Source organism: Anolis carolinensis, chromosome 2, assembly GCF_035594765.1.
Source record: "Anolis carolinensis isolate JA03-04 chromosome 2, rAnoCar3.1.pri, whole genome shotgun sequence".
NCBI lineage: Eukaryota > Metazoa > Chordata > Lepidosauria > Squamata > Dactyloidae > Anolis > Anolis carolinensis.
In genome coordinates this window covers 322,470,451-322,483,796 of record NC_085842.1, presented here as the reverse complement: position 1 = coordinate 322,483,796, position 13,346 = coordinate 322,470,451, and the positions used below count along the sequence as shown (strand labels likewise).

The following is a 13,346-nucleotide window of genomic DNA, read 5'->3' as shown; positions in this document are numbered from 1 at the left end:
TGGCTAATATCTGCTGTTGGCCTATGAGATCCATCGCCAACAGCCTGACACTAGCAAGAAACAGGCCATCATGTCACAGCATAGGTTTTCAAGGGAACGAGATAACTGTCCCACCGAATGTAAAAAGCAAGTGAGAACGTATGCCAAAAGAAAGTTAGTAAGGTCCGAACTCTGGCATACATTGGCACCTGGTTACTATACATGATACATTAGGCTTTTTAATCAAAATAACAACTTGGGTCCCCATAGGAGTCAACTATTCTTCAGGGAAGCTCATGCAGAGTGAGCTAGTGATTTTCATCAACTTTCAAAGGAATGAGATAAGTATGTACTGTACTCATGAGTAGAGGAAGAGGGTCCATGGCTTGAGGGAGGCAAAGAAGCTTTTAGGAAGAATAACTGGATGTCCATGGAGGGCAAATCATTAAGAGTGGCCTGCTCTTGACCCTCCAGGACAAGGAATAAAGGCTGACTCTGCTATTCCACAAGGACTGCCTCACTGGCCCTCTTCAGATGCAGAAAGGGCCCTCAAGTTCTTCAAGTGGTGCCTGTGCAAACGAAGAGCAGCAAGAAATAATTGGTTACACCGTTTTAAGCAAAAATGCAATTGAATTTCCATTTTGGCAATCAAGGTCTAACATTTAGGCTCTGAGGTCAAACCTTGGTTTGTAGAACGGACTGGCAGGGGGAGTCCAAAGGGCACAGCAACTCCTGCTCCTAGGCCTGATAAATTCAGCGGCTGAAGACAAACAGCCCTGACATTTTGTGTTACAGCATAAAAACAAAACCTGTATTGCTGAAGGCTTTCATAGCAAGAATCACTGGGGTGTTGTGTGGTTTCCAGGATGTATGGTTACATCCTGGAATTTTCTCCTAACATTTTGCTTGCAGATCCTCTGAAGCTGCAAGCCACAAATTCAGGTGAAATGTCAGGAGAAAATGCTGCCAGAACATGGCCATACAGCTCGGAAACCACACAATACCACAAAACAAAACCTGCTTGTGAATTTATTTATGGATTGCACCTTAATCGACAATAGGATTGGTCTGCTATATCTAAAAATTCAACCATTCGCATCTCTCTTAGGCAAACCTTGACCTTGCCATTTTATATAAGGGACATTGTTTTACTACATCCTTGCATATCATAGGATATGAGCATCCATGTGTTTTGGTGTCTACTGCGAGTCGTGGAACCAAACCCAGCAGACACTAAGGGCTGCTTTTTTTTTACTTGAGGGGTTTGGTTTTTATGTACTTGTGACTTAGGCATGTACTAATTGTCATTGCTGTGGTACAGTTGGTCTTCCATATTCATGGATTCAATAATCCAATGTTAAAAACAGTTTGATTTGTATACCTCTTTTATAGACTTGGGCAAAAAGGAGTTGCAAGTTGAAAAGATTTCAGAAGCGCTGTGCAAGCCCACCTATCATTCATCTACACAGAGAACACCATGGCCCTGCCTGAGCCAAATCCCCTGCCCATCTAACATTATTGGTTTGCTTTCAGAGAAGACGGTGGCCTCCCCTCACAAGTGTAAAGGATGTATGCCCCAGAGTGGTGGGGTGGGATATAAAATGTGGCCAGAATGTGTTTGGGTGCAAAGATATGGAAAGTGGAAATTCAACCACTTAACAGCTCACTCGATACCCAATAAATCTTTTTTTTTAAAAAGGCAAATACCCAATGTGTTACAGGTATCAATGAGAAACAAACGAAGACACACAAAGACAAGTTTAATCATGGTCCGTTGTATTTCCCCCCCTGACAATCATACACACAGACTGACTCTCAAACAATGGTCGGCAAACAAACAACCAAGATCTGATATGCGCTCAAGACACATTTGCAGCAATCAAGACAGGAACCGGACACATGCTACACGACTGCCTGATAGCTACAAGGCTACAGAAGGGACTGTAAATGATTGGCCACCTCTTGCATGCTGCTAATGCATGCCCTTGGGATTGTTCCACAAAGAGGGGCTTAGCAGAGGCCAGGGCAGAGGGAGACTGCAAGCAAGTTGACTCTCTGCAATCCATCAACACACATTGACCCAAATGAGGAAGGTGGGGAAGAAGAAAGGGGTCCATTTCGGTGCCAGAATATATGCTCATGAGCTGCATGAATTTCCTTGCACTAATCCTTCAGATGTGTCTAGATCGCAACTCTCAGCAGCCCTGGTAAAGATAGGCAATTGTGAGGAATACTGGGAGTTGCAGCCTTATAACATCTGGAGGACTACCTGATTTCCCACCCTTACCTGTTACAGAGAAATTACATTATTGTAGGATACAAAGGAAGATCCTTAAGGGCACATTTACACAACTCCTGCTTGGGAGACAACTTAAGAAGTTTTCATTTACATTAGTCAACCTGCCACCCTACACATCCACTAAAGAGAAATCACCACCTTGGGCCACATAGTCTGCTTGATTTTGCTGGAGGGAAATGAGGACTACAGTAGCAGGGGATCGTTGTTACAAATATCCCACATCTATTCTGCTCCCTGCTGAATAGGAATTACAATATTGCTAAGGCTGGTGCTGGTACCTTGAAGCTGAACCAAGACACTGCAGTCCACCTGACAACAGTGGAAGGAAAGATCTTTTTCTTTAAAGTTGGGGGAATGGCAAAACTCTTGCTGTCTTGTTCAGCTACAAGTTTTCTTCCCGGGGAACCCTGGCATGATGGGGCAAAAAAAGAAGGGAAGATTTGATTCTGTTGAGAAAACAGTAGCGTCAAAGAGGCAGGGAGAATAATGCTACCGTATACCTATAAAACCTTCTCAGCCCTTTAAGAAGATCTGCAACTCCCTCCAAATCATCCCTGGACTTGGTCCTGTCACCTTAATTTCAAACTAAAAGTTAGATAATTTGGAATCTGAGCTCCACTGTATCAAGAACTGTAGAACAAAAAGGAACACATTCTAGACCAACTGTGCATGTGTTACTCTAATCAAAGGGCTCACTGAAAAGGCATCCTTGGGAACAATTGCCACCTGAATACTGACAGATACATCAACACAAGGAGGTATATATACATATACACATATATGGTATAAGTGCATGCGTGCATAGCTAAAGAGGCCACCAGAGTAAGGCTCTAAGTTAAGGCAATGGATGGTGGCTCTCAATACGGATGAGGTCTTCTGAAAAGGTGAGACCCATTGGGTGAGGGGACAGAAGGAAAGTCCATTCTAATCAATGATGCCTTAGGTTTGCATTTCTAACTTACTACTAGAATGTACAAGGTAAACCAAGTTAGCAATGCAAACTGAGAACTAATGCGCCACACCGGATTAGGTTCAGCCGCATAGATCCATCCAGTGAGGGGCCAGGGAAACATGTCAAAGGGATCAAACCTGCTTCTCAAGAAATGTAGTAGGACTGGCTTGTTGACTATCCACAAGCAGAACAGGATGATTTTTCAGAAAAACACAATCTAAGCCACTCCTGCAGAACATAAACCCAACAGAAGTCAACAGAAAACAAATAATTGAAACAAATGTTTCCCCCTTCACAGGGTGCTGTAGAATTTGATAATCCAAGAAATATTAAGATAACCGTAAAAAACTGAAGCTGGGATCCAATGAGGGGCAGAAATTATAGTGAATTTAGCAGGAAGTCTCTATTTGTCTGTGTGACACAGTAGTGCAAATATATAATTTAAGGACTAGATTTTCCATGCTCTGCTGCTGTCGCTCAACCTCAATGCATTTCAGTATGGTGGGGGAAGATCAAGCACCTGCCCACCTGAAAATGCCAAAGCTAAGCATCATCAGAACCTGGTGGGTTGCATCTTTGGAGGCTCCGTCATATCAAGACCACGTAAACATGTTAAGAGAATGGTTCTTTTGCTCTTTCTCCTATGTATAGCACAAGATACCCTGAATGCTCGGTCATGCTAATTCCACAAAGTACCCAATAATCACTTCGCAGAGCATGGCAAAGAGAGCAGGCATCTATTTACAGCAGACATCTATTTACTTTGGCCCTCCTTTCAGGTGTTTTGGACTTCAACTCCCACAATTCCTAACAGCGTTAGGAATTGTGGGAGTTGAAGTCCAAAACACCTGGAAGGAGGGCCAAAGCTTGCCCATGCCTGATTTACAGAAATACATGAGAGAAAGACATTCTGGTATTAAGAAATATATAGATCAAGGGTTATATGTCACACTCCTTTAACCCTCTTTTTCATTTGCTGGAATATCTCTACCATGCCTCCAGCCTCATGTGGATGTGGACAGAGGCAAGGCCATGAGCTGCTCCAAGCCCTCTTCCACAAGGCTCAGCCAAGGAGAGTGGGGATGAGAGGCGCTCCTTCCCTTCCCAGAGGAACAGCTGGAAGGAAGTGGAGGAGCAAGGGTTCACTGGCCGCCGTCGCTGAAGTAGGTGTAGGCCTCCAAGAGCAGCGCCTTGATGTAAACCCGTACAGTGTAGAAAAGCGTGAGGAAGTCCTGAGTGCTGAAAACCGTGTCAGCCAGGGCAAAGGGGAGTGTGGAGGGGATGAAACCGCGGCCGTACTCCACCATCCATGTGCCAGCGCTCCATTGAACCGAGGTGGCTTCTCCAGAGTGATGGACAATGGTGTCACCTGTATGGACAGACAGAGGACACACTCAATAGCTCACTTAAGAGTTTTACATTGCTCCTCTGCCTCTGTGTGACATGTTAATTGAATGAAATTATATGACTGGGGTCTGGCTCAGGGCCTACTAGTAAGTAAGTAAGTAAAACTTTATTTATATACCGCTCTATCTCCCCAAAGGGACTCAGAGCAGTTTCCAACAATAAAATACAAATAGCCTACCATACATAAACAACATAATAAACACATTATTAAACAATTTAAACCTTACAACGAAAATAACAATCAATGACAGTCACTACAGTCTTCGATCACGGGGATGGGTATCATTTATCCAACAGGTTAACATGATCCATTTTTAGGGATAGATGAATCTTGTGCAGCATATTTTAGGGCCATAGGTTGGCAGAGTACCAATGGAATTATTCAAAAACCTGCCAGGTTTTCAGTTCTAAGGCTTGCCAAGGCTGAAGATACCACCCTAAGAAGATTGTGGTCTAAAATGACATTATGGAGAAACAAAGACAGTGAAGAAAAGATGGAGGAAAACTGCTAAATTGCTGACATAACTGACCTGAAACTCTTGGGTAAACAGGACATGTTTATATGGTCAGAGACAATAATTATTTAAGTTAAGCCCAAAACAATGACTCCTTACAGGAAGAAAAACAACATCTATCTAGAATTGATGGGAGTTTCGGCAAGTCTTACCTGAATAACAAGTCAATCAATCAAGAGAACAACAACAACAGGAAAATTTGCTACATAAAGAGATACTTTCTTCTCAGAAAAGTGTGCAAGACCTGCAGGGAAAAGCAGGGTCTAGGCACCCGTCATCTCCTTTCCAAAAATGGGCTGAATGCAGGAGGTGGTGAGTATGGATGAAAGAATGCAGGCTGAGTGAATGTTTCTCCTTTGTTTGTGTAATCCATATAGCTACTATAAAACCAGTTTTGGGTCTTTGTGTCTACCTCTTTCTCTGAAAGTGCCTAATGCAACCTGTCACACTGAAAGCAGATGAAAGAACAATTTTTAAGGTTCAAAAGGTATTCATGACATCTGGAAACTGCTCCAAACAGTGAAAAAGAAACTCACCTGGGTAGTAGATCTCGCTTTTGGTTGTTCCCTCTTTCCACTGCCGAAAGGTCCCTGAGATGACTGTGTCGTGAATATCAGCCCAGTAGCGTCCTATAAGGGATGGCGCAGAATCAGAAAAAATGGGTCAACAGTTAAGGCCTGGGACTCAGTGTGAATCAATAGTGAAAAATGCCTACTCTTAAGGATTGTAATTTTCCCATTACACTTCTGAGGAAAAGGCGGTGCCAAAAACTGAAGACAATAAATTTGATTTTTTTTGTAACTATCAAACTTTTTATGACTACATGAAAAAATATATAGAGAACTTTGGATCCCAGAAATAAGATTTCACACAATCTCAGCCCTCTTCTAGGTGTTTTGGACTTCAACTCCCACTACCGGCTGTTAAGAATTGCGAGAGTTGACGTCAAAAACACCTGGAGGGTTGAAGTTTGCCCATGCCGGTGATATAGGCTTCCTTTCTCCTCCTTTACAGACCATGATAGGGTAGACTGATATTTCCGTTGTTTGGTAATGTGCGACAAGAGGAGACAGCACCTTTTAAGGCAGGAATCGTGTTCCCAATTACAAAGGATGTCTTGTTCAATTCCCATGCACTATGCAATCCTGCCCAATTAACAGCAGTGACAAAATGTTAGCTCAGCTTGATCCACTTCCAAGTTTGGCAAATGATGACCTATGAAAAGAAACTGTACCTTCCCTCTTTCTCTTGGAATAGTTTGCCCCATCTTACCTGAATGTCCCCCAGAGTCAACTGCTGTGCCAAAGAGCAGGACGTACTCCGAGAAGGAAGCATGGAGCAGGCACATGGAGCCCATCCAGCCCCCAGCATTGACAAAGACCCACTGCAAGTCCTCATCTGGCAGGATATGACCAGGGTGCTTCTTGCGCAGTTCCACAATGATCTTTGAAAACGCTTGCTCGTGGTCCAAACCTGAAGGCAATAAAATGGCTAAAGGTAAGTTTTGTGCCCAAACCTCCTATTTTTGGGAGTGTAAGAAAAGCTAGGAAGTATTTTAAAAACCCAGTGGCTAAAGGCCCTCTCAATGGGTTGCTGTAGTCTAACAGACCATTACAGCTGACCTACCCTATATTTGCAGAATCCCTGTGAAAGTGAAAAACCATGAATTAAAAAAAAAACCAACAATTTTTTAACCTGAGAGAACACTTCTCTAGGGATGGCTAGACCAGGCACGGACAAACTTCGGCCTTCCAGTTGTTTTGGACTTCAACTCCCATAATCCCAAACACCTGGCAGGCTGTTAGGAATTGTGGGAGCTGAAGTCCAAAACACCTGGAGGGAGGGCCAAAGTTTGTCCATGCCATCTCTAGGGTCTTCCAGCACAATTCTATGGTCAACTTTCATTGGAATGGAACATAGAATCATATTAGAGAACTCAGAGGTTCCTAGGAAAGTATTCTTTCTCAAAATCTCTTGAATGAGTGGGGGAAATTGCCTGTAGAGTCACACTGGGGACCTAGAGAGTACATCCGTGTTCTGGCTTGCCATTCTGGGAGACTTTATTTATTTCCAATATTTATATCCCGCCCTTCTCACCCGAAGGGACTCAGGGCGGCTTACAACGTTGGCACAATTAGATGCCTATACTTTTCTTCTCTGGGAGACTTTTCTTTTTCTTACCTGCCTGTTTAATAATTAACTAAGAGTGATAAATCAGAACAGGCTGAGAAATAATTAATAAATAGAAGAGGGAAGATGCCAAGATATAATAAACCATTAACTAGATACTGGTGAGGGAAGGCAAACATAGATGATGAAGGATCTCACAGATGAGAGGAAAGACACATAATAAATAAACATAAACATATAAGACACAAAGAAATAAAAAAAGGCAAAATTGCAAATGTGATGGCCATATTTGCAAAAATGATCAGTTGGAAGAGCTCACCAGGACTTTCTAGTACAACCTCCTCCCTCACAACCTGAAAAAATTGTCAGAATACAATAAGATCAGTTCTCTCAATACTGACAGAAGCAAGTCTCAATAAACATGTATTAAGAGACCCATATCCTGTAGGTTGTCCTTACTGGCAGACCACCAGCGATGCAATGTCTCTTAACACGGAAGGCTTGCTATTTATTTATTTTTTATTTATTTATTTTTCAAACTTATATGCCGCCACTCCCCTAGGGCTTGGGGCGGCTTACAAGAACTGGCTAAAATCAACAATGTAAAAACATCTTAAAAACATCTTTAAAAAAACATCTTAAAAACATCCTCAAAGCACCTTTTAAAACATCAATAACAAAACTCAAAAGCCTGCCGAAACAGGTGTCTTACATGCCCTGCGGAAGGCCGACAAGTCCCGCAAGGCACGAACTTCAGGAGGTAAAGTGTTCCAGAGAGATGGCACCACTACTGAAAAGGCTCTGTGTCTAGTTGCTGTTAGACGCAAGGTCTTAAAACTGGGGACTTCCAACAGGTCTTGGTCCTCAGAACGGAGGGATCTCTGGGGTTTGTAGGGAGTGAGGTGGTCCCTCAGGTACATCGGCCCTAGACCATGTAAGGCTTTAAAAGTAAGCACCATCACTTTGAAAGTGATCCGGTGCTCAATTGGTAACCAGTGCAGCTGCCATAAGATTGGTATTATGTGGCATCTCATCGGGACTCCCGCAAGGAGCCGGGCGGCTGCATTTTGCACCAATTTGAGCTTCCGGATCACCGACACAGGAAGGCCAATGTAAAGGGCATTACAGTAGTCCAGTCTCGAGATGACCGTAGCCTGGATCACCGTAGCCAGGTTGTCCCTGGACAGATAGGGGGCTAGCCGTCTAGCCTGCCGAGGATGAAAAAAGACGATTTTGGTAACGGTGGAGACCTGGGCCTCCATCGTCAATGAAGGGTCCAAGAGGACTCCCAGACTCTTTACTAGTGAAGACGGGCGTAGCGCTTCGCCATCCAGGGTTGGCAACTGGATATCTCTGCTGCCCGGTCGGCCCAGCCATAGGATCTCTGTCTTGCTGGATTCACCCTCAACCTACTGGAACGCAACCATCCAATAATGGACTCGAGGCACTGATGAAAATTGTCAGGTACAGAATCCGGTCGGCCTTCCATCTTTAACACAAGCTGAGTGTCGTCAGCTTATTGATAACACTCGAGCCCGAAATCTCAGATCAGCTGAGCAAGTGGTCGCATATAGATGTTAAACAACAGAGGGGAGAGAATGGCCCCCTGAGGAACCCCACAATGTAGAGGGGACCTCTCAGAGACCAGGCCTCCCCTCTCCACTCGCTGTCCATGGTTGTGAAGAAAGGAGGCCAGCCAATTTAAAGCTGTCCCCCTGACTCCAGCAATGGTAAGGCGGTGGGTCAGAAGATTGTGATCGACTGTGTCAAATGCTGCTGTGAGATCCAATAACACAAGCAGCACTGACCCGCCCTGGTCAAGCTGGCATCAGAGATGATCCGTGATGGAAACCAATACAGTCTCTGTCCCATTTGAATCCACCCGTATTTACTCGAGTCTAATGCGTCATCAAATCTGATGTGCACCTCAATTTTTAAAACCCTGAAACAAAAACATTTTTTTCTGGTGAATGTAATGTGCAGCAGCAAATAGCACACTCTTTTTAATTTGGCCCCAAAAGGTGCACATTGCTTAGAATTCCTTCTTTAGTAACAACTAGCTGTGCCCGGCCACGCGTTGCTGTGGCGAAGAATGGTGGTATGGGAAATAAAGTATTGAGGAATTGGTGGTAGTTAAGGTAAAGGGTAAACGTTTTCCTCTGACATTAAGCCCAGTCATGTATGATTCTGGGGGTTGGTGCTCATCTCCATTTCTAAGCCGAAGAGCCGTCGTTGTCCGTAGACTCCTCCAAGGTCATGTGGGATGACTGCATGGAGCGGCGTTACCTTCCCACCGGAGCAGTACCTATTGATGCACTCACATTTACATGTTTTTGAACTTCTGGGTTGGCAGAAGCTGGGGCTAACAGTGGGGGCTCTGTCAGTTCCCCCAATTCAAACCTGCGGCCTTTCGGTCCAGAAGTTCAGCAGCTCAGCGCTTTAACATGCTGTGCCATCAGGGGATATTATTTCCTAAAGGTTGTGAATATACAATATTTCTGATTGTTTTGGTTTTTTTGTCTGTTGGAGGCAAGTATGAATGCTGCAATTAGGAAAAATGATTAGGATGTAATGGCCTTGCAGATTTAAAGCCTAGCTGTTTCCTCCCTGAGTGATTTTTTTGTTGGGAGGTGTTAGCTGGCCCTGATTGTTTCCTGTCTGGAATTACCTTGTTTTCAGAGTGGTGTTGTTTGCGATATTTTATATGCTTCTACTGTCTGTGGCCCTGAGAAAACAAAGGATTGGCCAGACTTTGATGATGGGAATCCTTTGTTGGGAGGTGTTAGCTGGCCCTGATTGTTTTCTGTGTGGAATTCCCCTATTTTCAGAGTGTTGTTCTTTATTTAGTGTTCTGATTTTAGAGATTGTATTGTTCTGTTTTATTATACCACATTAATTTTTATATATTCTGATTTTAGTGTTTTTGAATACTTGGAGCCAGATTGTATTCATTTTCACGGTTGACCGCAACACAATAATAATAATAATAATAATAAGGATAGTAATGATAGTAATAATAATGACTTTGGTAATACATAGTGCTTCACTGCCTTCTCAGCTTCCTTTCTGGAAGAATCCTTTCTTGGGAGGTGTTAGCTGGCCCTGATTGTTTCCTTTGTGGACTTTCCAATTTCCTTGTTTTATTTACTTTTTTATTTTTTTATTTCTTTATTACTGTCCTGGTTTTAGAGATTATATTGTTCTGCACTATTCTATCCTAGAAATTATTTCATATCAAAGTAGAATCTCACTTATCCAACATTCGCTTATACAATGTTCTGGATTATCCAACACAGTCTGCCTTTTCATAATCAATGTTTTTGTAGTCAGTGTTTCAAATTCATTGTGATATTTTACTGGTAAATTTGTAAATACAGTACAGTAGAGTCTCACTTATCCAACATAAGTGGGCTGGCAAAATGTTGGATAACCGAATATGTTGGATAATAAGGAGGCGTTAAGGAAAAGCCTATTAAATATCAAATTAGGTTATGATTTTACAAATGAAACACCAAAACATCATGTTAGACAACAAATTTGGCAGAAAAAGTAGTTCAATACGCAGTAATGCTATGTAGTAATTACTGTATTTATGAATTTAGCACCAAAATATCACGATATATTGAAAACATTGTTAGATAAGCGAGTGTTGGATAAGTGAGACTCTACTGTAATTACTACATAGCATTACTGCGCATGGAACTACCTTTTCTGTCAAATTTGTTGTATAATATGATGTTTTGGTGCTTAATTTGTATAACGATTACCTAATTTGATGTTTAATCAGCTTTTCCTGAATCCCTTCTTATCCAATATATTTACTTATCCTGCCGGCCTGTTTATGTTGGATAAGTGAGAGTCTACTGTATATTGATCATCTTATATTATCTGCTTAGAACTGGATTATATGAGGCCCCTTCTTCACAGTTGTATAAAATGCACACTGAAGTGGATTATATGGCAGTGTGGAGTCAAGATAATCCAGTGCAAAGCAGATAATATAAGATTATAAATGGGTTATATAGCTGTGTGGAAGGACCTTGAGTCTACACTGCCATATAATCCAGTGCAAATTAGATAATCTGTGGAAGAAGCCTAAGTGAGGCCTAAATTTGCCTGTCCCCTAACTGAAACCTGGCTGTCCCTTGGTTGCTAGGCAACGAAGTGGGCAGAGATTAGCCCTCTAAACTGGCAGCAATTGGATAAAAACAATTATTGCTCTCCCTCTAATTAGGACTTTATTTTTCTTTTCTTTTTGTTGTATCAACCTAGAGGCGTGGATGATGGGTTGTGTTGTCAAATTTCGAGGTTGGGGGGCCTGTAGTTTTGTTGTTTTGTCCACTGCCCTGATGCCATCACTCTTTTATATATATAGATTGTGTTAGAACACTACAGCTTTCAGCAATAGAAAAGAAACCTTGCAGTGTATCTATGCTGCAGAATGAATTCACTTTATTTGCCTTGGTATAACGCTATGGAGTAATGGGGACTGTAGCTTTACAAAACCTCGAGCCTTCTCTGCTACTGTTAAGTTTTATCAGCACTGATTTTTTTGTCAGATCTGTAATTCGCCTTGAGTCCCTTCGGGGGAGAAAGGCAGGATAGAAATGAAGCAAATGAATAAATAATAACTGCCAATAGACCTTTGATTAGATACAGATGTAAGTGAAACGTCAGGAGAATGTCAGCTCCCAAACAGAGGGTGGCTCCAGGCAACAGAGGCCAGGCCACCTCTATGCAGATACTGATTAACTTGGCAGCTTGGTGGCTACTCAATGCTATCCAACCTCCACACTGGCTTCAAACAGACGAGGGTTCTTCCTTCCATCCTGGACATCGTTCCAGTGTATAATCAAGGGCCAGTGAACACCTCCCAAACAGAGGATGCCTCCAGGCAACAGAGGCCAGGCCACTTCTATGCAGATACCCTCAATGATCAATTTAGCAGCTTTATGGCGACTCAATGATATTCAAGATTGTTTTACACTGAGAATAAAGGCAACTGTAATAACTGGATCGAGTCTGCGTCTACTACACTGAGGAACGAGTGCGTGTTGGTACCGCTTTAAATGCCAGGGCGAGGCCTACCCACCGGCGTGGTGCTTCCCGAGGCGGGCGATCTCCTCCGGGTCGAACTCGAAGCGCCGGGCAGAGCTGGAGGCGGCGGCCCAGCTGCGCAGCACCTGGATGAGGAGCGCGGCGGCGGCCACGGCGAGGGCCACTCGGACGGAGCGCGGCCCCGGCAGGCCCCTCATCCTGGCCGCGGAGGGCGCCACGCGAGCAGCGCCTCTGAGGGCCCACTAGGCCGCCGCCAGAGCAGCAGCAAAGGACAGCCAATCACCGCCGCGGGTCCTTTCCCGCTCTCGGCGCGAGACCGAAAGCAGCCAATGGCGGCACCGTTCGCGTGCCACTTCCCCTCCTCCCTCGCTTTCGTTTGCGTCACTCAACTATATCGCCCAATGGTTGTGGGCGGCTCTTACATCCACCCCGCTGACGTAGTTGAATCGGCGCGTCTGATTGGCGGAGGTTTAACCGTGCCACGTCACCTACCACCTTCAACCAATCGCGGATGGGATCGGTCACGTGAGCTCCCCGGCAGGAGAAGCAAGAGGAGCAAGATGGCATCTGAGGCGAAGTTTCATCCAAGCGGTATGGGAAGCGTCCTGAGGCAGCCGAACAGCCGGCCTTTTAAGAAGCGAGGAGGGCGGTAGGAAGTAGGGAGTTGCCATTTATTAAAGCTCCAGCACCCTCCCTGTGGCAGGGAAGGCCAAAGGCCTTGAGAAACTACAACTCCCAGGATTCTATCGCATGGAGTCGCAGAGACTAGAGGTGTCGAACTGCATCAATTCCACGGTGTAGGCCTGGCCCGCGTTGTTGTGTGACTTCAAGGTGAACCTCTCACCGGGATTTCTGGGCAAGGCTTCATAGAATCACAGGGTTGGAAGAGACCACAAGAGCCATCTAGTTTTATTCAAGAGACAAAAATATGACAGGAAAGGAGATTCCAGCTAAACATTAAGAAGGACTTCCTGACCGTAAGGAGAGCTGTTCAGCGGTGGAACTC

The 13,346-nt window shown here is 44.0% G+C and overlaps 2 protein-coding genes across 4 annotated transcripts in view; one reads left to right on the top strand and one right to left on the bottom strand.

Annotated features, from left to right (window-relative positions):
• Positions 1–1,722: 1,722 nt before the first annotated feature.
• On the bottom strand, positions 1,723–12,537 carry sigmar1 (sigma non-opioid intracellular receptor 1). The gene is made up of 4 exons (XM_003225501.4): positions 12,375–12,537; positions 6,425–6,625; positions 5,689–5,781; positions 1,723–4,599 (listed from the first exon to the last, which is right to left on the bottom strand). Exons 1-4 carry the CDS (start codon positions 12,535–12,537, stop codon positions 4,373–4,375), a joined length of 684 nt encoding a protein of 227 aa, XP_003225549.1. The 3' UTR covers positions 1,723–4,372.
• Positions 12,538–12,646: 109 nt separating this feature from the next.
• galt (galactose-1-phosphate uridylyltransferase) overlaps positions 12,647–13,346 on the top strand; it is a 32,235-nt gene continuing 31,535 nt past the window's right edge. The window contains exon 1 of one of the 3 annotated variants that reach the window (XM_008117864.3): positions 12,647–12,931. In XM_008117864.3, the coding sequence (XP_008116071.2) occupies positions 12,670–12,931 (262 nt within the window). In that variant the 5' untranslated portion in view covers positions 12,647–12,669. Of the gene's footprint in view, positions 13,172–13,346 lie in introns of all 3 variants that reach the window. The other 2 variants (XM_062972633.1, XM_062972632.1) reach the window with 2 other exon arrangements.

Excerpts from the sequence above, each read along its gene's own strand:
- sigmar1 (XM_003225501.4), bottom strand. The coding sequence starts at position 12,537 with ATGAGGGGCCTGCCGGGGCCGCGCTCCGTCCGAGTGGCCCTCGCCGTG. Across the intron at positions 5,782-6,424 it reads TGACTCTGGGGGACATTCAG|GACGCTACTGGGCTGATATT; the intron begins GTAAGATGGGGC and ends CATCCCTTATAG. Across the intron at positions 4,600-5,688 it reads AAGCGAGATCTACTACCCAG|GTGACACCATTGTCCATCAC; the intron begins GTGAGTTTCTTT and ends CTGTCCATACAG.